Consider the following 24,161-nt stretch of genomic DNA (forward strand, 5'->3'; position numbering starts at 1 on the left):
GTAACAAGGGGGCGCTCTAATAACTATGTATAGATATATCAGGGGCCAATACAGAGATCTCTCCCATCATCTATTTATATCCAGGACTGTAACAAGGGGGCGCTCTAATAACTATGTATAAATATATCAGGGGCCAATACAGAGATCTCCCCCATCATCTATTATACCCAGGACTGTAACAAGGGGGCGCTCTAATAACTATGTATAAATATATCAGGGGCCAATACAGAGATCTCCCCCATCATCTATTATACCCAGGACTGTAACAAGGGGGTGCTCTAATAACTATGTATAAATATATCAGGGGACAATACAGAGATCTCTCCCATCATCTATTTATATCCAGGACTGTAACAAGGGGGTGCTCTAATAACTATGTATAGATATATCAGGGTCAGTACAGAGATCTCCCATCATCTATTATACCCAGGACTGTAACAAGGGGGTGCTCTAATAACTATGCATAAATATATCAGGGGACAATACAGAGATCTCTCTCATCATCTATTATACCCAGGACTGTAACAAGGGGGCGCTCTAATAACTATGTATAGATATATCAGGGGACAATACAGAGATCTCTCCCATCATCTATTATACCCAGGACTGTAACAAGGGGGCGCTCTAATAACTATGCATAAATATATCAGGGGACAATACAGAGATCTCCCATCATCTATTTATACCCAGAAGAAAATTTGGCTTCTACCTCATTGGGTGTTTTTTGGGGGGTAATAGGCTGAACTGGGTGGACGTGTGTTCGCTAAGAGAAGCATGCAGAGACTGTTTGCAGGTTTTTACATGGCTCCATCTTCCCATAGGAGCATGCAGGGCCTTATAAGTCTCCTTCTAGGTGCCTTCCATAAGGAGGAACCATACCCATCCTGACCTACACCTCGAAAAATTCTTGCCTTGCATAAATGTTGCTGTTCCTTTAAGAATCCACAGACATCGCTGAGAGAATCAATTGTCCTGGGAAGAAGACTTTGCGTAGATCCACCTATAAATATCTGCGGCGGTAACACGGGTGCTGACGGGCGGCCGCGCCTGTACTATGAAGTAGGGTATTACAGAGCGGAGTAGCGGTTGGCGCTGTCGTCTACGGCAGGACATGAGCCAAGCTTTATGGCAGCCGCGCCCATGTGCAACCCAGAGCTTATTTAGTCTTACACAGCAATTAATTACGGAAATGCCCTTTGCTACATTTATTAATCTCCAAATCAAGACGGCGTCTTAAAAGCTATCCAAAAAGCCCGAGGCTTCCCGAGCCGCCTGCGCGTGTTTACAGGGAAACCCCACAATGCAAAAGGGCAAATGTTGCCTTGCAAGGCTTTTTGGGTATTTACCACCGGAGAGAACAGAACTGGCTCTCCTGCTATGATAATGCCTTGGCCACGGGCCACGGAGCAGCGATGACATAACAGTCTGCGCCATTAGCAGATTGTCTCCATGCATATTCATCCACTCATTAACGGCAATTAAAACCCAATCTTCCTGGTCCGCCCAAGTGAGGCATTTGGGGTATTTCACCAGACAGGTTTGTTGACTGTAGACTTGTCCACGAAAGCGATGGGAAAACAGCTCTGAAGACGGGAGTCCATGTGTTGGTCTACTCCAGATTGTAGGAGCAAGACCAGCGAAGAAAGAAGCATGTGCCCTAGAGCCCTGGGAGGACGGAATCCACCAACACCCAAGTGGCCGCTCCTCATAGAAGTGGTCCTCAGCTTCTGTGCCACCCCGACTTGTTTGAAGGGTCCTTTAAGCTGATCATAAAGACTCCTCCAGCTGGTGATCTGCTGTAATCTCTGCAGATACCTGCCAGTAAATTGTATAATTTCCCTGCTATGCCCCCACAGGGAAAACCAAGTATTACATACCCCGTTTCCCTGAAAATAAGACATACCCTGAAAATAAGACATAGCATGATTTTCCTGAATTTTTGAGGATGCAAAATGATTTTTCAGGCTATTTGAGGATGCTTGAAATATAAGCCCTACTCCAAAATTAAGCCTTGCTAACAGGTAATTAAAAAAGTCAATTTAAATAGTGTCCAGGCAGCTATACATGTAAAAAAGTTAAACCTTTTTGAGCAAAAATTAATATAAGACACTGTCTTATTATCGGGGGAAACATGGTAGTTTCCATTTATATTGATGGGTTGCCTGTGAAACAGACAGGACAGGTTCTTGAAAGTGAAAGGCACACTTTATAAACCACCTGAACCCTGACCAAGAGCAGAGGATCCATAGTAGAGATCTCCTTCCCCAACTATTACAGGGGTTGGCCATAAAATAATAAATAAATCTTGTTATTTGTATAGCACCATCTTATTCCACAGCGCTTTCAGGTGATTTATTTATTGCCCCCCCCACCAAGGTGGTTACTCTTTTTTACCAACCCCTAGAGGATGGAAGGCTGAGTTAACCTTGAGTCGGCTACCTGAACCAAGCGGGGATTGATACCGCAACCTTCAGGTTGTGAGCGAGAGTTTAGGACTGCATTTCTGCTGCCGTAACATTCTGCACCACACGAGGCCCAATAGAATAACATTCTGATTGGTGGGGATCCAACCTCTGTGACCACCATTGATCCTGGGATCCATTCATCAAGCCTGGGCAGCGGAGAACGTGTATATGCACCTCTGCTCCATTCACATCAGTAGGACCACCGGAGATAGCCAAGTTCAGTGCGTGCGTACCACTAATGGTCCTAGTCAAGTGATTGGAGCGGAGGTGAACGTGTGCGACCTCCGCTGCCCACATTTCAGGATGCAATGAGACGGCATTCTCTAGATCAGTGGGGGTTCCAGTGGTGAGACCTCCACCCATCAGCAAGTAGATAGGGGATAACTTGTTAGTGGGACAAGCCATTCCCCTTTCAATTACCTAACAGGATATATGGAAACTAACAAGCAGCTACGGAGGTAACGCCGGCGCCGAGGACGATGCAGACGATCCACAAATCTCATTCGTGCGCTGAAGGGGGGGGGTGGAATCCACATGGGAGCGGAGCGGACGCGCGGTGCAGGCTATACGTCTGTCACATGACCGTTTGTTATTGATTATCACCTTTGTAATACAAAAGGGTGAACTCTACAGCAAATCCACAGCAGCCACAAAACAAAATCCATGCCCAAAACTACTTCCCCCCACAAAAGTTTAGTTTACCGCCGCCACCGTCCTCCTTCTGGTTCCGCCTTCATACAACCAAGATGGCCCTGGCAACTCTTAGCCTACTGATGCACCACCAGGGCTCATGTGTGCATTGGCAGCCTATTACATACTGCTCTGATTGGCCAGCACTGCTCACATGAGCAGCGCTGCCCAATTAGGAAGCAGCATGCATTGTCTGACCACCGATGCACAGTGTAAATCAAGCAGTGACTTCTGCTTAAGAAACAGCGGGACCACAGCGCTGGATCGCGGTGGCAGAGGAGGGGCAATACCGACCCCTTTGCTATTTTAGCACAGTTTGTGGTATCAGGGGAATCTCGTCTGGTAACCCTTAAAGAGCAGCAGGGTCAGGCCTTTGGACATTTGCTGGCTGTGCCTCATCTTTGTACTGAGAGGTATTGGCCAGTCATATTGGGTTGACCAAGTAACCCCATCACTTCTGTTGGCTCTGCCCACTTATTGGGTGGCATCATACTAGTTCCATCCCTTTATACGGGTCAGTGTTAGTCTATGGCTAGATCAGAGATCGGGAACGCTTCTACTTGATCCTCAGAGTCCGGGTCACTTCCATCTCAGCGGCTCCAAGATGATCATTGAGAAGAGACATTTAATAGCTGCACGAATCCCATTTCTGCGGCGGTCGTGGGCTTTGATCTCGGCTCGTTTGATGGCTCCAGTGAAAGTTGCTGCATCTATTTAGAATTAGTGCGATGGTAAAACACTTTAAAACTAGTTCAGTCAACTTCAAAAGCCTTTCTTCCTGGCGGCCTCCATTTATCTTAATGGTCGTCCCGTGCAGAAAGTTAAGAGACCCTAACAAGACTGTAGGGTAGGAAGTAACGAAACACAGTCTTTCCAAGATCAGAGCAGTTTTAGCTAACGAGTCCCACTGCCTGGCACTAATTTAGAGAGCAGTTGGGTGACATACAGACTTCTACTCTACTCACAGCCAAAGCTGCATTCATAATACAGTGATCACTCAAGCTGAAAAAGGTAAATCTTCCTGCTGGTAGATTCTCCTGTAGAGGGCGCTCTGTACTGTGGCAAATGTTCTGATGTGAGGGGGGGGAAACACGTTTAAAAAAAGCAACCCTCTGGGCCCGAGGAAACAAAGATGGCCGCACCAGCTTCTCTTAACTACCCGACTAATGATGCATAATACAAGCATGCTCTGACTACCCAGCGCTGTCCACATGAGTAGTGCTGAGCGCCATGCAGGCTCTTGGACTGTTGGTGTCTACTATGCACATCAAGTAGCCAGCGCAGCGGTTCGGCCATCTTTGTTTCTCCAGGTCCGGAGGGGCACTTGTAATTACCCCTGGATACCCCAATACCCTGCAGTGTGTTCCCACAGGATGGATTCACTGCGGATTTTATATAAAATTTCAGTGTGGAAAAATGGATTTGCCGCAGATTTCCCTTTGAGCTAGTAAATCGTGAAAACCACAGCGGACAACCGACATGCCGCCGATTCCGAAAGGATCTTCTCTGCACGGTGGAGGAGATTTGGTACAATCGCTTGTACTGTAAACGCTGCAGATTTTTCGCAATCACGTCCACCGCGACAAATCTGCAGCGTGTACACCACATCGGAGCAGAACATTAAAGAGCCCGCACCACAACTGCAAGTTATCCCCCATGAACAGGATATCCGCAGGATAAGGGATAACTTGCTGATCAGTGGGGGTCTCACCACCAAGGGTCCTGCCGATCTCTAGAACGGGACTCCCATGTCCCGCTCTGCCGGTCACCGCGGGGGCCACTTCTTCCCTGTGAATGAAGCGCTGGCCAAGTGTGTGGTCAACGCTCCATTCATTTCAGTGATGCGGATGGAAATACCCCAGTGGGTGCCGCTTGGCTATCTCTGCAGTGAACGGAGAGCTAGTGTGCTTGTGTTACCAGTGTGCCATTCAGTCTCCTCTCACTGTCAAGGGGCGCAGTACTCTGCAATAAGGAGGAGGGAGACACAGGACTTCCGTGATCTGCGGGGGTCTCAGTGGCAAGACCCCCTTTGATCAGCAGGTTATTCCCTATTCACAGGATAGGGGATAACTTGCAATTCTGTTACAAGCCTTTAAGCTACTATACATGTCTAGATACAAGAATGCGCCCCATAAACTACAGCAGAGCCCGTGGCCGAGTCATGGCTTCCTGCGCAGGTTTGTACCCTAGATCCACGTAGGGATTAGTCCATTCCATAGGAGCTAATTATCATGAGGATTGCCCATCACACAGCCTGCCAATTAGGACGTATCACTTGTTTCCTGAATGCGGACTTTCTTCACACAAGGATTTGAGATCCACAACGTATAGAATAGGATGCGGATTTCCATTCGCACAAATAGTAGGCTTTTGGACATGAATTTAATGCTGGATCTGCAAAAATCAACCATGTGAACACTGCCTTTGTGGCCTTATGATCAGGCAAGATCGTTCCTACCAGTATGAACATTTCCTTGCCCAATCATCGGGGCAGCGTTAAGATGCTGCTGCTTACCCGATAACGAGCTTGTTCATCAAGAGAGCAAATCAAAAAATTACCGTTGTCCACTACACACCTCCCCATGTGAACGGGGGGTGTGCTGCTGACGATGGTGCTCTATAGGGAGGCAAATGATGGTATAAACCATTGTGATGGTGCTCTATAGGGGGCAAATGATGGTATAAACCATTGTGATGGTGCTCTATAGGGGGCAAATGATGGTATAAACCATTGTGATGGTGCTCTATAGGGGGCAAATGATGGTATAAACCATTGTTGGTCCCCTCATCGAGCCTGAATTAGCTGTGCAAACACCAAACAGACGGGATGACTTTGTGTAAAAAGGATCCTTAGAAAGCATTAAATAATCTGAGTTGTAGACGCAACAGAGGCGGTCATTTAGTACAACTCAGATGTTATCCCCATTTTCCAGAGGCATCCAAGTCAGGTATCACCATGAACAATAGAAACAGCTCTGCTACACGTGTAAGCCATCAGAATGACATTGCCTGACCATATGCATAATAGGGATCTGTATGGTGCGCTTCCCCTCTTTACAAGACAGGCTTTCGTTCCGCCGGTTCAGCTGAACGGTCGCCACGTAACGGATTCTACTTCCCCAGCAAAACAAACCAAGTGCTCCAAAACTAGAAAAAAAATGGAGTGGGTTTGTCAGGAGGGTATGATGGGTGCAGCTCTGAATGTAAGTTAGTCAGAGTCACGGTAAGTGGCAATTAGATCTTCTACTTGTATATCAGAATGGTCAGAAGACTCACCAGTCTCTTCAAAGAAGTATCCATTCCTGGACATCGCTGCCGGAGGGCTCTCTGCGGACAGAAACACAGAATTAGCAACTGGAGATGATATTCTATACATACAGTCTATACAGAGTACAGTAAACCAACCAGAAGGAGCCACTAAAGAAAGTGCTCCAGCACAGAAAGGGTGCCTCTACGGGGGAAGCACGGGGAACCTCTTGGGTAAAAGGAGTGCCCCTCACTAAGGAACAGAGGTGCAATGTGTGACCCAGAACTGTACGAAGAGCATCAACTAACACAGAACCATTTGGGATGCCAGTTTTAAAATTTATACCCCCCACAAATAGTCTAAAATGAGAACATTAAAAGGGCGCCCCCTACTGGAGAAAAATAGGTAGTCAATGGGAGCCAGGGTAATCTAGAGGAGAGGCCTGAGAATGAAACCTTTATCAGCCATGAGCCGGTGGGCCCTCCATGTATAATACATGTGTTCAGTGGGAGTCGGGGCCGAAGAACGAAGGGGGGGACGTTGTGTCGTGACTGAGCGGAGGTGTTCTATGGCCGGTACGCCCACCTCCAAGGATCAGCCAAAGGAAGCCTATTGCAGGAATGGGGGGAAGTAAGTTAGTTGGTAGGGATCTAAGCACCAAGACCTCCACCCAATGAACGACATGTCAAAAGTCTCACAAATGATAGCAACACTTTATGGAGCGACTAGGGGGCCACTATACTAGGGGGCCACCATTAGCTTCTCTGACCATGTGATAGCTGACAGTCGGCTGCACATTTGTAGACAAGTTGGTTAAAAGGGGTTTCCAACCTTTAAAGAAAAGAGAAAAACCAAACGCTCCAGGGTAAGAAATGGCGTGAAATCATGAAATAGCCATTACACACCCTCCCAGCGCCACTGACCCCGATGCAGGAAGACAGGAAGTGATGACATCACGTTCACTACTCCCATGACTGCTGTGGCCAACCGGTGACCTCATGAACGGCACATGAGTACAGAGGCCAGCAACCGGCTACAGCGGCCATGTAATCACTTCCTGTTTTAGGGGAATTGGAGGGGCTCAAGTCAGTCAGTGGAGGGGAACAGGAAGCCAAGGGGAAGGGCGGGTAATGGCCATTATTTTTGTAAGCTATTCCTAACATTGGGACAGGTTTCTTTAAAAGGACAGAAAACCCCAGTAATTATCCACTCCTGGTCCAAATGAGCACTGGGAAGCCATACAAGATGAGGACCACCATGTTATCCCATCACATCCAATTAGTAGTCACCATGAAAAGTCCCCGTCCTACTACATGGCTGCTGGAGCAAACACTACACATGTATTGGACCTGCAGATATTCACATGTAAGGGGATATTCCTAAAGTACTGATTATGACCCGCCTTGTCCCTTCTGAAGACTATGGCCAGCTCCGGTGTCCCCCGGGGATCTGCAGGAGTGTCTGTGTGGCACGGAGATCTGTGCGCTATTGTACGAGCTGGGCCAGTTCTGACACGCGCCTCACTCCGATGACCGGCCCCAAAAACACTGGGCAGGATTTCATAAGAGAGCTCTTCACATCCAACAACCTCACCGCAAGCTACTTGTTGGGAAGCCAAAGAAAGCAAATCCACTGAGCTATAGGCGTAAATACACAATAACCCTTTAATGACCCCCTACAAAAACCTAAAAGATGGGACAGGCGCAGCCCAATGGCACCACAGCAAAGGAAACAATAAGCTACAGCCATAGTGAACGAGTAACATGCAACAAAAATATATTATATAACATAGTATGCTGGATGGCTTAGATAGACCACCGTAGCTCCAGTGAAGCCCATCACCTGCAACCACAAGAAAGCTATGACATCACTAGTCTATCCATTCTCTACAAAGCTATGACATCACTAGTCTATCCATTCTCTACAAAGCTATGACATCACTAGTCTATCCATTCTCTACAAAGCTATGACATCACTAGTCTATCCATTCTCTACAAAGCTATGACATCACTAGTCTATCCATTCTCCACAAAGCTATGACATCACTAGTCTATCCATTCTCCACAAAGCTATGACATCACTAGTCTATCCATTCTCTACAAAGCTATGACATCACTAGTCTATCCATTCTCCACAAAGCTATGACATGACTAGTCTATCCATTCTCTACAAAGCTATGACATCACTAGTCTTACCATTCTCTACAAAGCTATGACATCACTAGTCTATCCATTCTCTACAAAGCGGATCATTAGAAACATATCAGTGATCAGATATCACCAACAGGCTCCTATTCATTTCCTAGGAGGCTTTAACACTACTGGACGTGTCCTGATCTTCCACTACAGAGCCCTACAAAAACCGGTGACATCATCAGTAAACTCCTGTCCATTCACCAGGAAGGTATGACATCACGTTTGCTCATGCAGCCATCTAGTAGGAAGCTATGACATCATTGACAACTATTTATTATTTAACAGACAAACTACTAACCCACCAATAAAAAGCGACGACATCACTAGAAACACGCCTATTCATACATATAAGGCGATGACATCATGGACTTACGGAGTCATTCATCTGTTAGCTATGACATCAGACACTAAACACTGAAGGCTGCATTACATAGGACAACCATCGTCTGAACTGGCACTCTAAGGACCACAGTAGTTTGTGGCTTACTTGTTCAACTTCTCAATGGTTGACCAAGTTGTTGGGAACATTTACACGGGCTGCAATATCCTTCGCTCACTACTTCAGGGGCGGGAGAGGTTTTTTGGCGGGCAAGTTGTTGAAATTTCGACCTCTCCCCAACATACGCCCATTGGTTGCCAAGTCCACTGAGCATACAGACATACACGTGAGTGTCTGAGAGAACCTTCGCTGCTGCGGTCTCTCGCTGGTCCAACTTAACAAGCGCTGCTGCAGCCAGTGTATCTTCAAAGACCAAAACCAGCCAGAGACCAGAGTGGCGACTATTCTGTTGTGGACCAGCGGCGACTGTTCAGTCCAGAACCATTTGCAAGTATGTATGTGTTTTCGGGAACCAATGAGCGTTACGAGGGAGGGCAAAATGTTCAAAAAGGAGGGAGCCTAACCAGCGTTCAGTGGGAGGCACTCGCTGAACAAGAGCGCAGCTCTCTGCACAGTGATTGGTTCGTCATAGGAGGACAATTGCCCGTTGACACCGGACGATCAGTAAGGGGGTTATTCAAGGAAATACATTTTTTTTTTTTATCAAAAACTTGCTGTGCCTGCGGTAGTGAAATAACAGAACACATATTCAACCCTTTCTGCCAGGCCGCTGGCGCCAGGTGCCCGCTGATCTTCACTCCCTGGAGGAGAACGCCGCAGCCATTCACTGGCTGAAGGGGGACTGGGATTGGCAGCAGCGGTCACATGGGCCTTTTGTCGGAACGCCATCGCTGGCGCATTGCACCTGGAAGTACCAATCAGCAGTGACCGGGCGCTGCTGAAAGAGCAGCGACAGGTAAGTGGTGAAGGGCAGGCATGTATTCTGCTATTTTACTACCGCAGGCTCATTATTTTCCCAGATACCCCCTTTAATCCACCAGCGACTACTTTTAGGCAAGCTGAAATGCAACAACTAATTAACAAATTCTCGCTCGTCACCCAGTTGGTGGCCCTACTGATACAGAACTGCCACTTATATTTCGCTCTATCGAGTGACTATCTGTACGGTAGCTTCTTAGGTTGCTCTACGTGCGACAACTATGACATCACACTCCCAAGACTACTACATCATCACCGACTTGCTGCAATTTAGAAGGAAGCAGCATTGACAGAACTATTCCTTTACCACACAGTTATGACATCAGACTTCTATCTAATAAACACTCCCATGGTGATGTCATCACAGACATACAGTTATATGTTTACAAGGAAACTATGACATCACCAATGCTGATGTATACATCCAGTAGGAAGATATGACATCAGTATCGACGTCATTCATTAGTTATGACAACAGATATATTCTATGACATCACAGACATGCAACTTTACATTCCCAAGGCCTGTGACCTCAGAGGAGGGTAATGAAGAAGTTTATATACAGGGGGTGATATAGATTCTATAGGGTTGCTCCAATGAAAGGAAATCAAACTGTGAATCCCAGCTTATCAGCAAAAGTCCTGGAGCAGTTACAGCTAAATATCAGAAATTCGAGGAAGATGCACCGATCAGCTAATGGACGTCTTGATGTGGAGCCAGTTCTCTGACTCAACAAATCTGACATTTCACACAAAAAGAAAAAAAAAAATACTACACGACACTCCTCATCTGCTAGAGGCATGAACTGAGGTCTATAGACAGCGGCCAAAGAGCGAATCAAATGTGGCGATCCATCATACCGGCTGGGACCCAGTGACAGCCAACGGTTGAGCAGACTTTTTTAGTTACTGGAAAACTGGAGGATGGGTGGGGGTGTTTTTTGGGGTTTTTTCCCCATTTTTAATACCATTGCAAAAAACATCATCTGAATAGACTCCAAGCCCATCTCCAGAAAACACGGGCCGCTCTTCAAGAAGAAGCGTCCCAGACAACGAGGGGAAGGAACGGCTGTGATCTGTTGGCGCTGGCTGCATTCCTGCGGAGCGCGGACCTTGTACGGGAATACATTTATTAAATTCATATGCTTGAAGGCTTGTAATAAAGCCACCAGCAGACATTTATTCCAGGATTACCGATCAGAGGCTGTGCCCCCCAAAAACAAAACAAAACACACATTCCCCGGATGCTTCCAAGCTGGAAACACATGAAGTCCCGCAGGCGTTTAATTAGGCAGATGTAGTCAGAGGATATTCACTCGTGTACACCAAGATGCTGACAGTCTCCACAATGGCTGCCCAATCCCCCCCGCCACGCCACTGGAAGCGATAGTCGCCGCTACGGTCAGAGCTTTCCATCATGCAGGTAGGAGTGACAAACGCAGGGCAAAGTAATGCAGATGAGATATCAGGGCCAGAGGGCATGTCCATGGGTAGAGAAGGCAATGGTCATGGCCAGCTAAAAACCCCTGTGCACGGCAACACCAAACATTTCTTCAAGGGATTATCCAGTTGGGACACACTTACTTATATGAATCCTATGAAAATATTCTGCTGTCCCAATCAGCAGCAAGTCGACTGCGATCGGCAGCAAGTGTTCCGTTTCCCTGCAGTGCCCCCACAGGAAAAATGAGGTATTACACAGTCCACATTTAAAACACGGGCATGGCAAGCCCACCAGTACAAGAAACCCTCTGACGCAGCTCCGGTTAATGGTGGATGGTCCTGAACAGTTGACCCCACTACTTACTCATAAATGGATTTTCTCAATCAGACAACTCCATTATATAAAAAAGTATGACTTAAATTTCTTTGGTACCACCGCACATAACATCCCAGACCTCTTATTGGGTCATGTTGGGGAATGCATGTTGCCCAGAGATAGGGAAGCAATTGTCTGTTCCTCCTAAGTAGCTGGACTACTTCTGGACAACACTAAACCTTAGCGTAGCTTTATACCATAGGTGCCGTAGTTGGGGTCAGAAGAGAACATAAGGTCAGAAAATAGTCAGAAATGTGAGAAATCAAGTTCCATAGGGCAAACGTCAGCATCGCAGGCATACAGTATACATATAGGACACACCAACTGCTACAGAGGCAATCATACCCCAAAACAAGTTTGTTGGTGGAAAAATGCCAAAACATGAACCCTCACAAAGTCCTCTGCCCAGCTGAGAGATGAAGGTTACCGAATCTACATACCATCTGCCAGTCTTCGAGATGGTCCTAATCCTAGATGCCATCTATTGGTCATGAAACGCATGTCTACCCAAGATGTTCCCACTGTAAAGAACAGAGCTCCAGTGCTATTGTGCAACCGCTCCTACTTTCATCACAAGACACTCGTTCTCGGGATTGGTGGTCCCAGCAGTCAGACCCCTACAATCATCAGGTCATCCCCTATCCTTCCCCCAATCATAGGACAAAACCTTTGAGTAGCATCACACCCTACCAAGTTGCTGATGGGTTATATACAGTGAAAGACCAATATGACCGCCACATGGATGTGCAGCGGTAAACACTCTGCAGTTGTCATTTGTCAGTACTCCGCCCTTAGGCGCCTGTCGGATTACACAAGTAGGCGAGTTACTCGGAAGTTTTGCCTTTTCAGTTGACACACCACTCAAACTTCCAGTTCAGGCTCTCGGTAAGAGCCGGCGTGATCTACAGCATTTGTGACCCGCTGAGATGAATCTATTCTTCTTAATGACGGCTTATGGAACATTCCCAGCTGATCGCCTCATAGACTATTATTTCGTATCGCCTTCTGAATTTTCGTCAGCCGCCCCGCAGATTTAATTAGTCATATGTTTTATCATAGAAATCTATTTACAAGAAGAGAAGGAATTAAAGCTCCGAGGAGATGGCTGCCTGTAGCCTGACTCACTCCGATGCCCGGGAGACTCCTCATATAGGGATGTCTTGGTAGATCAAAGAAATTGGGGTCATTACCCCGCTTGGTGCCACCAAAAACAACCAAACTATGGTTAAAAAGAGTGCCTGCACTGTCACTTTAAAGCGCTCCCGTTTAGTCGACCGTTTTTGGCGACCCCATATAACACTTGTGTAACACTGTATGGGGCGTCTGGACCAGGAGCGCTCCGGGGTGAATAGGGCACAAACACCGAATATATCCATAGTCCTCCATACACCAAGAATACGCCAACGAGGCCGTATAGGTCAATGTATTCATTCCATGGAAGGATACAAAGCAGGAGAATACCACAGACGGATACCTCCAACAGCATAAGAAAACCAAAATAACCCCTTTAAAGCGTGAAGTTGGACTCCGAGCTCCGGGTCACGGAGGTGGGCCGCCCCTACCTGCAGCATGACACTGCTCTACCTATAAACAAAAGGGGAGCAAGCTGTCAATCTGCATGCTATGGGCAGGGAGAAGCCAGCACGGCCCGTCTCCACGACTCGGAGTTGAACGTCATGATCCTGGTGACATAATACCTTTAAAAGGGAAGTCTGTTATCTACAATTAGCGTCCTAAACCAATCCAGACCAAAGATGCTGGGAATCTAGGCAATGCGAACCACTGTCCCTGCATGGCACATGTGATATGCAAGTTATTGTAGATGGCCAGTCCACTTGGTCTCCCCTAGAAGAGCAGGCTGCCCTCTGCCATTAATGGAAGCCATTGTTTACTGCACTAAGCTGAAAAGTCCCATTACTGGTCGGTGACTATCTTGTACGGACGACTGTACGACTTCTGACACCGCAGGACAAGGAAGGAAACGCAGAAGCCTTTACAGAACGGCGGCTGCTGATGGGCTCCAGGAACGCACCTCGCTCCTAATGAAGGCATCCTGAAAATGTCACTTGTTTTGGAGCTCACGGTGGAATTAGCAAGCAGCAATGAGCACCGGTGACAGGTTCCCCACAGCTTCCCCGACATCAAAAAGCCTGCCAACTCTTATTTTTGACTTGTTACGTCTCTGCCAAAAAAAAAAAAAAAAATTCCTCTTCCAGAAGTGAACACAATTTGTCATCAAGTGGTTTGTCTAAGAAGTTCACCAACTCCAGAGGCTGAAGGAAGAACATGCCATAATTCTGCGAGGACTATTACAGGAAGTACGTTGTGTGACTACATCATATCAGAGAGGGTGTCCGCCTGTGGGGGGCAGTATGGGCCTCGTAGTGAGCGCACATCCAGGACTTCTGATAGCATCCAAAAAAATGGCATCACTCTTTGGAGAAGTCCTGCACTACTAGGACTTTCTAGAGGAGTCAAGTGGTTGACTTGAGGATGGAAAAGTCAAGGTTCCTTAATATCTTTAAGGTTCCAACGCATCAAATTATTAAGGCCTAGAACAACTTTTGCAAAGACAATGGCTCTACCCCTCCTCAGGAGCGGTCATCTACAGCAGATTGGCAGGAGTCTACCCTGGGACCAATGTGCTTGTGCACAAAGAGGTCTGCCAGAAGCAGAGAGCTCCATACGCACTGCAGTGGACCAGTATGGTATTGCAGGTACAGCTCTCATTTAGTTCAATGGAACTGCACCTACATAGTACATGCTGGGCCACTGCAGCTTGTCTGGGGCTGTGCGTTTCCGGCAGACCCCCAAACAACCACTGATCATCTATAACTGTCACACTGCATTTTAGGAAAAAGAGATGGGTCTTCAGTTGTCTTCTTGGCCAATTCTGTAACTATAGACCCTCTTATTAGGGGAAATGTGCTGTTTTGGAGCAGGTTGATATCCCACAAGTGCTAAATGAACTTTCTAAGCAACAGATACGGTATGACTGAGTGCAGGTCTACAAGGGACAACCATTGCCTGAATAGTCACTCGAAATAGTTGCTAAGACGTACAGATGACGGTTTGTGTCCTTATACTGACAAACAAGCTGCATCCATCCCGTCCAACACATTACCCAGCAATGGCAGAGCAGGGCAGACTCCCCCTCAGCTTTCCTCATTTTAGGAGGGGGTGCGTTCTTCCCCCCAGCCTCCAGTCTGGCCTATAGTATAATCCCGGATCACCGGCCCTTCTGATGTAACAACCTCATTTCTCTAAGGCTGAATGAATTGTTCGGAGTATTTCCATGGGCTAAAATAGTTAGTCGCCTCGTTAGGGGTGCGAGGGTTTTTGGAGGACGATTATTTTTTCTCTGAGCTTGATTGTAATTACAGAGAGCAGCGTATATGAATAGCTTCAGCCGTCCCACGTCTCTACACAGCGGGCTGTACAGAAGTGTGCAATCAGGAGGAGGCGAAGGCAATAGAAGTGGTGCTATAGCAGTTATATTCTTCTACATAGGGGGCAGTATTATAGCAGTTATATTCTCGTACATAGGGGGCAGTATTATAGCAGTTATAACCTTCTACATAGGGGGCAGTATTATAGCAGTTATAATATTGTACATAGGAGGCAGTATTATAGTAGTTATATTCTTGTACATAGGGGGCAGTATTATAGTAGTTATATTCTTGTACATAGGGGGCAGTATTATAGTAGTTATATTCTTGTACATAGAGGGCAGTATTATAGTAGTTATATTCTTGTACATAGGGGGCAGTATTGTAGTAGTTATATTCTTGTACATAGGGGGCAGTATTGTAGTAGTTATATTCTTGTACATAGGGGCAGTATTATAGTAGTTATATTCTTGTACATAGGAGCAGTATTATAGTAGTTATATTCTTGTACATAGGGGGCAGTATTATAGTAGTTATATTCTCGTACATAGGGGGCAGTATTATAGTAGTTATATTCTCGTACATAGGGGGCAGTATTATAGTAGTTATATTCTTGCACATAGGGGGCAGTATTGTAGTAGTTATATTCTTGCACATAGGGGGCAGTATTATAGTAGTTATATTCTTGTACATAGGAGCAGTATTATAGTAGTTATATTCTTGTACATAGGGGGCAGTATTATAGTAGTTATATTCTTGTACATAGGGGGCAGTATTATAGTAGTTATATTCTTGTACATAGGGGGCAGTATTATAGTAGTTATATTCTTGTACATAGGGGGCAGTATTATAGTAGTTATATTCTTGTACATAGGGGGCAGTATTATAGTAGTTATATTCTTGTACATAGGGGGCAGTATTATAGTAGTAATATTCTTGTACATAGGGGGCAGTATTATAGTAGTAATATTCTTGTACATAGGGGGCAGTATAATAGTAGTAATATTCTTGTACATAGGGGGCAGTATTATAGTAGTTATATTCTTGTACATAGGGGGCAGTATTATAGTAGTAATATTCTTGTACATAGGGGGCAGTATTATAGTAGTAATATTCTTGTACATAGGGGGCAGTATTATAGTAGTTATATTCTTGTACATAGGGGGCAGTATTATAGTAGTTATATTCTTGTACATAGGGGGCAGTATTATAGTAGTTATATTCTTGTACATAGGGGGCAGTATTATAGTAGTTATATTCTTGTACATAGGAGCAGTATTATAGTAGTTATATTCTTGTAAATAGGGGCCAGTATTATAGTAGTTATATTCTTGTACATAGGGGGCAGTATTATAGTAGTTATATTCTTGTACATAGGAGGCAGTATTATATTAATTATATTCTTGTATATAGGGGGCAGTATTATAGTAGTTATATTCTTGTACATAGGAGCAGTATTATAGTAGTTATATTCCTGTACATAGGGGGCAGTATTATAGTAGTTATATTCTTGTATATAGGGGGCAGTATTATAGTAGTTATATTCTTGTATATAGGGGGCAGTATTATAGTAGTTATATTCTTGTATATAGGGAGCAGTATTATAGTAGTTATATTCTTGTACACAGGGGGCAGTATTATAGCAGTTATATTCTTGTACATAGGGGGCAGTATAATAGTAGTAATATTCTTGTACATAGGAGTAGTATTATAGTAGTTATATTCTTGTACATAGGGGGCAGTATTATAGTAGTTATATTCTTGTACATAGGAGCAGTATTATAGCAGTTATATTCTTGTACATAGGGAGCAGTATTATAGTAGTTATATTCTTGTACATAGGGAGCAGTATTATAGTAGTTATATTCCTGTATATAGGGGGCAGTATTATAGTAGTTATATTCCTGTATATAGGGGGCAGTATTATAGTAGTTATATTCCTGTATATAGGGGGCAGTATTATAGTAGTTATATTCTTGTAAATAGGAGCAGTATTATAGTAGTTATATTCTTGTACATAGGAGCAGTATTATAGTAGTTATATTCCTGTATATAGGGGGCAGTATTATAGTAGTTATATTCTTGTACATAGGAGCAGTATTATAGTGGTTATATTCTTGTACATAGGAGCAGTATTATAGTGGTTATATTCTTGTTTATAGGGGCAGTATTATAGTAGTTATATTCTTGTACATAGGAGCAGTATTATAGTAGTTATATTCTTGTACATAGGAGCAGTATTATAGTAGTTATATTCTTGTACATGGGGGCAGTATTATAGTAGTTATATTCTTGTACATAGGGGGTAGTAATATAGTAGTTATATTCTTGTACATAGGGGGCAGTATTATAGTAGTTATACTCTTGTACATAGGGAGCAGAATTATAGTAGTTATATTCTTGTACATAGTGGGCGGTATTATTGTAGTTATATTCTTGTACATAGGGGGCAGTATTATAGTAGTTATATTCTTGTACATAGGAGGCAGTATTATAGTAATTATATTCTTGTACATAGGAGGCAGTATTATAGTAATTATATTCTTGTACATAGGGGCAGTATTATAGTAGTTATATTCTTGTACATAGGGGCAGTATTATAGTAGTTATATTCTTGTACATAGGAGGCAGTATTATAGTAATTATATTCTTGTACATAGGGGGCAGTATAATAGTAGTTATATTGTTGTCAGTATGTGCTAGAGATCTACCAAAATACATTTCCAAAGAGTCTTTAGGATGTAGCCTAGCAATAATTCCTGCACAACTGGTGGTCGTATCAGAATTGAGGGGAGGTGCCCTTTAAATGATCCGCAGTGTTATAATCGCTATGATATATGACGCAAGTGTTTCTATTTTTATCATTTCAAAAATCTTTCACCGTTCCCCACATAACCGATGCAAGTCTGTCCCTGCTCCCCCCCTATGTGTCCTGCATTATAATATTACATGGAATAATAGGAAATAATATGGCTGTTATCGGGCGTGAAGAGCCAAATAATTTGTCCTCTCAATTATAGAAAATTAGTTTTCTGCTCAGTTCAGGAAGGATTACGAACAGCCTGGTGTTGTGCATTAGTGCGCTCTGCGCTTCACCCTCAATCACGTCTGGTCTTAGCAGAGCACTTGGTGGCTCAAGTCTGTCAATGGCGGCCGCCAGGAGGAGGAACGGAGCGTGAGGAGAGTACAGAGGGAAATGTCCATTTTCCATAATCCCAAATGTGTTCTGTACATTTTTCATATAAAACCCCTTTTCAGCTATGCAGCTAGGTGAAGAGCGGGCTGAGAATAGGGCATGCTAGCGGCTGTGCCCGCAAAGCTGAAGGGGAAGCTGCAGCTGAGCCTGCACTGTTCTCTGTAGTGCAGGCACAGCTGTTTCTATACAACTGTTTGAGAAGTTTGTTTCAAAGTTAAATGTAACCCTGCTTTGTCCTCCTGTGCCCTGCTGCCCTATCCATCTGCGCTGCAGTTATTCCTCTTGGCAGCTCTGTCCTCTGTGTGTGCTGCGTACAAAGAAGTTGTTTTGCGTTGCAAACGGCTTCTTCCCTCCACAGTGCCCACTACCCACCAGACCCGATACATTGTACTTCAGGTGTACAGTACAATGTGCCACAACTCGAGCCACTGACAGTGCATTGGTCTTGCAGGAAACGGGCACTGTGAATGGGAGAAGCCGTCTGCAGCATAGAATGGCCTCGCCTTTCACAGCGCCGAGGACGGAGCTGCAGAGATTTGTGGAAAGGAGTAAACACTAATGAGAGTTGACAGAGCAGCAGGACACAGTTTTTGACCCTACGTTGTCCTCCTAATACAATTTTTTAAAGCAGAACATGGGCATGTGTCCATGCACTATCCGGTGCTGAGATTCTCCGGGGAAACTCGCGATGTGGTCATCTGAATGAGGCCCAGGACTAATACACATGGCTTCCTTGTGAGTCTTAAAAAAAGTTCCCAGGGGGCTCATAAATTTAGCAAATCATTATATTTTTCATCTTCTATAACCTCACTTGCAGTAAGACTCTTTCTTAATGGCTAACCTTAAACGTATGCGATGAAGAGCCAAACCTGTTAACTGAAACTTAACGCGTTTTGCTCCCCCATCTGCATCAAGAGACTGCAGAAGTTCACATAATCAAATGAGTTTCCTCAATTTTCATCTATATTCCCGTATCTTGAGGCGCTTGACGAGGACTTTCATTCTGCAGGTTTAAGCGGAGTGTCAGAAAGTGGAGTGTTCATCATGCGAGATGATGGAAAAGCTTTCATAAAGTCTGCGGGTAAGGAATATTCCTGAGCCGATATCTGGATAGCACTTGTCAGCGGATACGCTCTGATTAATCATGCAGGATCTGCAGATTAAAATATAAAACTGATAATGGAGTTCAGGCAGCAGGCGAGAAGCTTCAGTCTCAGCGTCTTCTGTCCCCCGGAGCTCCACGCCGGCAGATCGGATACGCAAATTATCACCATTGATTATTATCCTTTACGTAATTAACATCAACACATTCCTTAGCGCATCGCAATTAAAGGGGTTAGATGAAGTTAAGAAAATAACTTTCTTCCAAAAACAGCGCCACACTTTTCTACAGGTTGTGTTTGGTACTGCAGCTCAGTCTCATTCACTTTAATAGAGCTGTCTGCAATACCACCAGACAGCATGTGGTCAGGTGTGGCGCTGGTTTATGAAGGGGGATAAAAAAAGCTGCCATGTTTTTCGGATCTATAATCCGGCCGGCTGAGCGCATCAAAAAAGCATGAAAAGTATGATTTGTCATCAGCTTATCCCGCTGGTGTAAACAGGAATGTGCTGACAACAGTAATGCTAGCTCTATGGGCGTAAGTGATGGTATTAACGGGGTGTCCCCATCCGAGACGTTGATGCCATATCCACAGGATATCCTCTGGTGGTATGACAGAAGCGGGTCCCATCCATATCTAGTTCTGGCCCACAGTCGTCGGGTCCGGATGAAACAGATGTGTGCGGACTTACAGAAGCAGCGTACTACAGCGAACTACTCTGATAATGCAGTTTATAAGTCGCAGAGGTGGGACCTGCATCTATCAGACTTGCATGGCATCCTGTGGCTACTCCATGGGGATACCCCTTAATCAGTCCCATACAGTCTGCACAATCGCAGCGATTACCACATGTAAATGGAAGTATAAAGGGGTATTCCAGGCTTTTTTAAATTGTTGACCTATCTCCTGGATAGGCCATCGGTCGTTCATGGATGGGGATTCGCCGCTCCGAACCCTCATCCATTAGAGGATTGTCCAGCCCACTGTCAGCGCAGCAGGCCAGATGTCGTCATCAATGGTTAAAGGGAAGCACGTAGAGCAACTGAAATCAGTGGGAGCGCCGCGCTTCTCCTACACTTTCAGGACAGGAAGCAGTGCTGCACTCCCACTGATTTCAATGAGAGTGAAGCCGGTACTCCCTCTGCTTCCTCTGACCATGGATGACGACATCCGGCCTGCTGCACTGACAGCGGGCCAGATGATCAGCAAATGGACGAGTGTCCCAAGTGGCAGACCCCTGTCCAATTACTGATAGTTCGTCAGTTAAGAAAAGCCTGGAATACCCATTTAATCAGCATTGATGAGCATGCTAGAATACTGATCGGCACTCGTTACAGGCAGATTATCGGTCCTTGTAAACAGAACTGTCAGGTAAGAGATAGCGCATCCGAGAGTAGAGGGGAAGTCCGAGAGGAGTATTAAAGACGGGAAAAGGATGTTGGTACAGTGTTTAGGTTAGGTAGAGCGTGCCAGTCTATTGGTAAACCAAAGGTCTGATAATCTGGCATGAACGTTCCTCTAAACGTTTGTTCACCCAACGAACAGGCCGAATAAAAGAATCATCAATCAGCTGACGAACGAGCCAACGGGCACTTGTCAGCAGACTGGGCACTTGTCAGCAGACTGGGCACTTGTCAGCAGACTGGGCACTTGTCAGCAGACTGGGCACTTGTCAGCAGACTGGGCACTTGTCAGCGAGCATGGCAGTACATCAGTGAGCTGCCATAGCCAACAGGCAGAGCATGCAGCCGGCCGGCGGGGTGGGGGATCTACTAGAAGTCACTGGTACAGAAGCAGAATCTTGCACCATATTAAAGGACCTGTGTTCTTCACATCAGACCAAGAACTTGGCAGTTCTAAAAAGGACGTGACGGAGAGGAGTGAAGTTGTGAAGAGCTAGGCAGATAAGAACCAAAGCTTTGAATGTTGTACTAGAAGGAGCCGACGTCCGGGCGATACCGGCCAACGCCGAAGCAGAAGTGGATGGGGGAAAGGATCAAAGTGTGAGGAGATGTTACTAGTGAGGGCGACAAGGCAGCGAGGAAAGCAGAGGGTGCAAGACACCAGTTTACCCCGGCAGCGGCACGAGGAGACGGCAACCTGCTACTACTGGGGAGGGTGCAGCGACAATATGGAGGTCATTGTTCCCCCCCCCAAAAGTAACCGCACCGTCCGCTCGCTTACTGACCGCACATTGGGGACATATACATACCTCTATAGAAGAGCGCCATCCAAGAGGTGACGAAAAGTGGCCCTTTGGTCCTGGGGCGGTATGCTACTTGCCGCTGCTCTTCTCAGCCATCATCCCTCTCATCTACAGATTCAGGGTCTCGTTTTTTGGCAATTCAAGATGGCCGCCCCAATTTTTAAACTACAATTGGCTAATACTGATCACGTCAGCAATGCTGAAATAAATCAGGGAGCAGGAATCGTGCATTAGGGATTGGGTAGCCAGAAGATTGCATCGACAACTAAACAAAAAATCCCAGAAGTGGCGGATTGGGGGGAGATCAGCAGAGAAGAAGAGTGGAAGGGAATATAGCTGCCCCCTCCAGTCCTGGGACATCATTATGGAGGGGGCTTCAAAGTGCCCCTATATCTCCAGCAGTTCCCCTGCCCCCCGCGTACGAGCGCTCGGCCAAGCGTCCGTGTGTTGATGGATGCAGGCTACAGCAGCTCCGGCGTTGGACTATTTCCTGGGGAACAAAAGGATGGAGTTTGGAAATTCAATGTCCTCTGATCCTTCTTCCTGCAAACATTAATGGTCAGAGGAGGGCCGAGCGTCCGCCACACAGAGACCACTAAACACCAACGTGTATGGGGGGCTTCAGTCAGAAGCAGCTGGCAACAAGACCAACACAAAGTTATTTCATGGCATCTGCTGTGAACTCACAAAACACAAGTGCCCCTCCTATACTCCAGAGAGGTGGTCTTCATGGGAGACTGTGGGAATCCCCTTCACAGAAGTGAGGGCAAGGGCAAGCCCACAATACTCCCCTACCCAAATAAACACGAGGGCTGAGGGTGTAATGTACCAGGGTAACATAACCATCACCTACAGAGAGCAACTACAAGAGAGCGCCCCCCCGGGCGACAGGACACGTCTGTGTATTACATGAACAGGCCACCAAGTCCAATGTGAACTGTGCAAGGCTTTATTCCCCCTGTGGGGGCGCTGCAGGGGAATGAAGTGCTTGCTGTACGGTTTCCTTCACTGATGTCTTGGGGTCCCAGTAAGCATCCAATAGACACGCGGGGACCCAGAGCTACGTACAGCGAGATTACCTTAAATGCAATATAAAGGGGAGCAGCAGGGGGCAGATTTAGGAAAGCTGTCAAAAAAAAAACCACAACCTTAGTTGACCCTAGCAACCAATTACAGGGCAAATTTCATTTTAGCAGCGCAGAACATAAAACGAGAGCTGCCCTGTAATGGGTTGCTAGGGGCAACTAAAACAGTATTTTTTTTAGACAGATTTCATCAATATCCCCCTATATCCTTCACTAGGAGAGAAACAAAAAAGGTGGCGCTCGCTGGTACGGAGGTACAAGATGAGGAGGCCAAGTGAAGCGGATGGGAGCGGGCGCCATGCAGAGTTGGGAGGTTCCAGTCCAGCTCTGGAAAGGGCTTGTATAGTAACAGTGGGGGTCAGCTGCTGCGCCCCTTCATCCAGACAATCAGCAACCCAGGTGATACGAGGGGGCAGCGGTCACCAGAGAGCAGACGTTTCAGCACTGGACGGGGGTCTTCGTCAGTGTGGGGTGTATGTAACACCGGGAAAAGTCAGCAGGGACATCAGTGTGAACAGGACGAAGGGCAAACATAAAAACAAACGCATCGAAACATAGAGGACAAGTAACAACAAGTCGGTAAATGTGCGAAACTAACTAGACAAAGAGGAGGAATTGGTGAAAAGTGACCATTGTAGAGCTCAGCGACAGGAAGAGCAACAGAGTAACAAGAATGAACAGCTGGACTAATGCAATGAAAGAATAAAATACGAGTAAAACACAAGTAGTATATGATGCATGATGCCGCGGGTGGTAGTCTACATCCAATAACCATATCCATGCGCCGCCGAGGGCTGCATCGGTGTACAGTACTGAGCCCATTACCGCGCAGATGCCTCGCTGCAGCCGCATGAAGTCAATGATCCCACACTGAAGAGCGCTCGCCATCAGTATACCAGGAGCTTCTCGTATACAGCTGTCTGTACATGGAGTCAGGCTTTGCTTTTAATTCCCGGGCATTGTAACAAGGCTTGTATAAAAAGTCTGACTTTGGCTTGAAGGAATGCTGCCTTTCACTAGGTGGCGCTGTGGAGGATTTATTCCATCTCCCTTATTTGCATATTACCCAGAGGAGCGTGCGTGGCCATTTGAGTCTCCTCACTTAGTTTATAGTTGCTCTCCCTAAGGAGAAAAGATAGCATCAGTGGGAGTCTAACACCAGGACCAGATGATTGTGGGGGCCGAGGTCATGCCATATCTCAGCAGAGTTATTAGCGGCAGCGCCTGGTATGACAGCTCAGAGGCGCTCTGCTCCATTCACCTAAAAGGGAATTCCAACTACAAACCATAAGCTGGAGAGCCACGGCCCGTCAGTCAGCCCAACAGAGCCGCTACTGGCCTAAAAATGGGTCATCAAGAGTCCCGGGAAACCCTTCCAGGCTCAGTACTAGTCCGTGAGAAGTAGAAGACCTCCGTTGGCCCATGTTGTATCAGTTAGCCTCCGACTAG

At 45.9% G+C, this 24,161-nt stretch overlaps 1 protein-coding gene across 2 annotated transcripts in view; it reads right to left on the reverse strand.

The window, feature by feature from the left end:
- SLC4A11 (solute carrier family 4 member 11) overlaps positions 1-24,161 on the reverse strand; it is a 169,344-nt gene that overhangs the window by 118,548 nt on the left and 26,635 nt on the right. For both annotated transcript variants that reach the window (XM_066572917.1, XM_066572916.1), the window contains exon 2: positions 6,432-6,482. In XM_066572917.1, coding sequence (XP_066429014.1) covers positions 6,432-6,482 — 51 coding nt within the window. The remainder of the gene's footprint in view (positions 1-6,431; positions 6,483-24,161) is intronic.

The sequence above is a fragment of the Eleutherodactylus coqui genome, chromosome 7 (genome assembly GCF_035609145.1).
Source record: "Eleutherodactylus coqui strain aEleCoq1 chromosome 7, aEleCoq1.hap1, whole genome shotgun sequence".
Classification (NCBI taxonomy): Eukaryota; Metazoa; Chordata; class Amphibia; order Anura; family Eleutherodactylidae; genus Eleutherodactylus; species Eleutherodactylus coqui.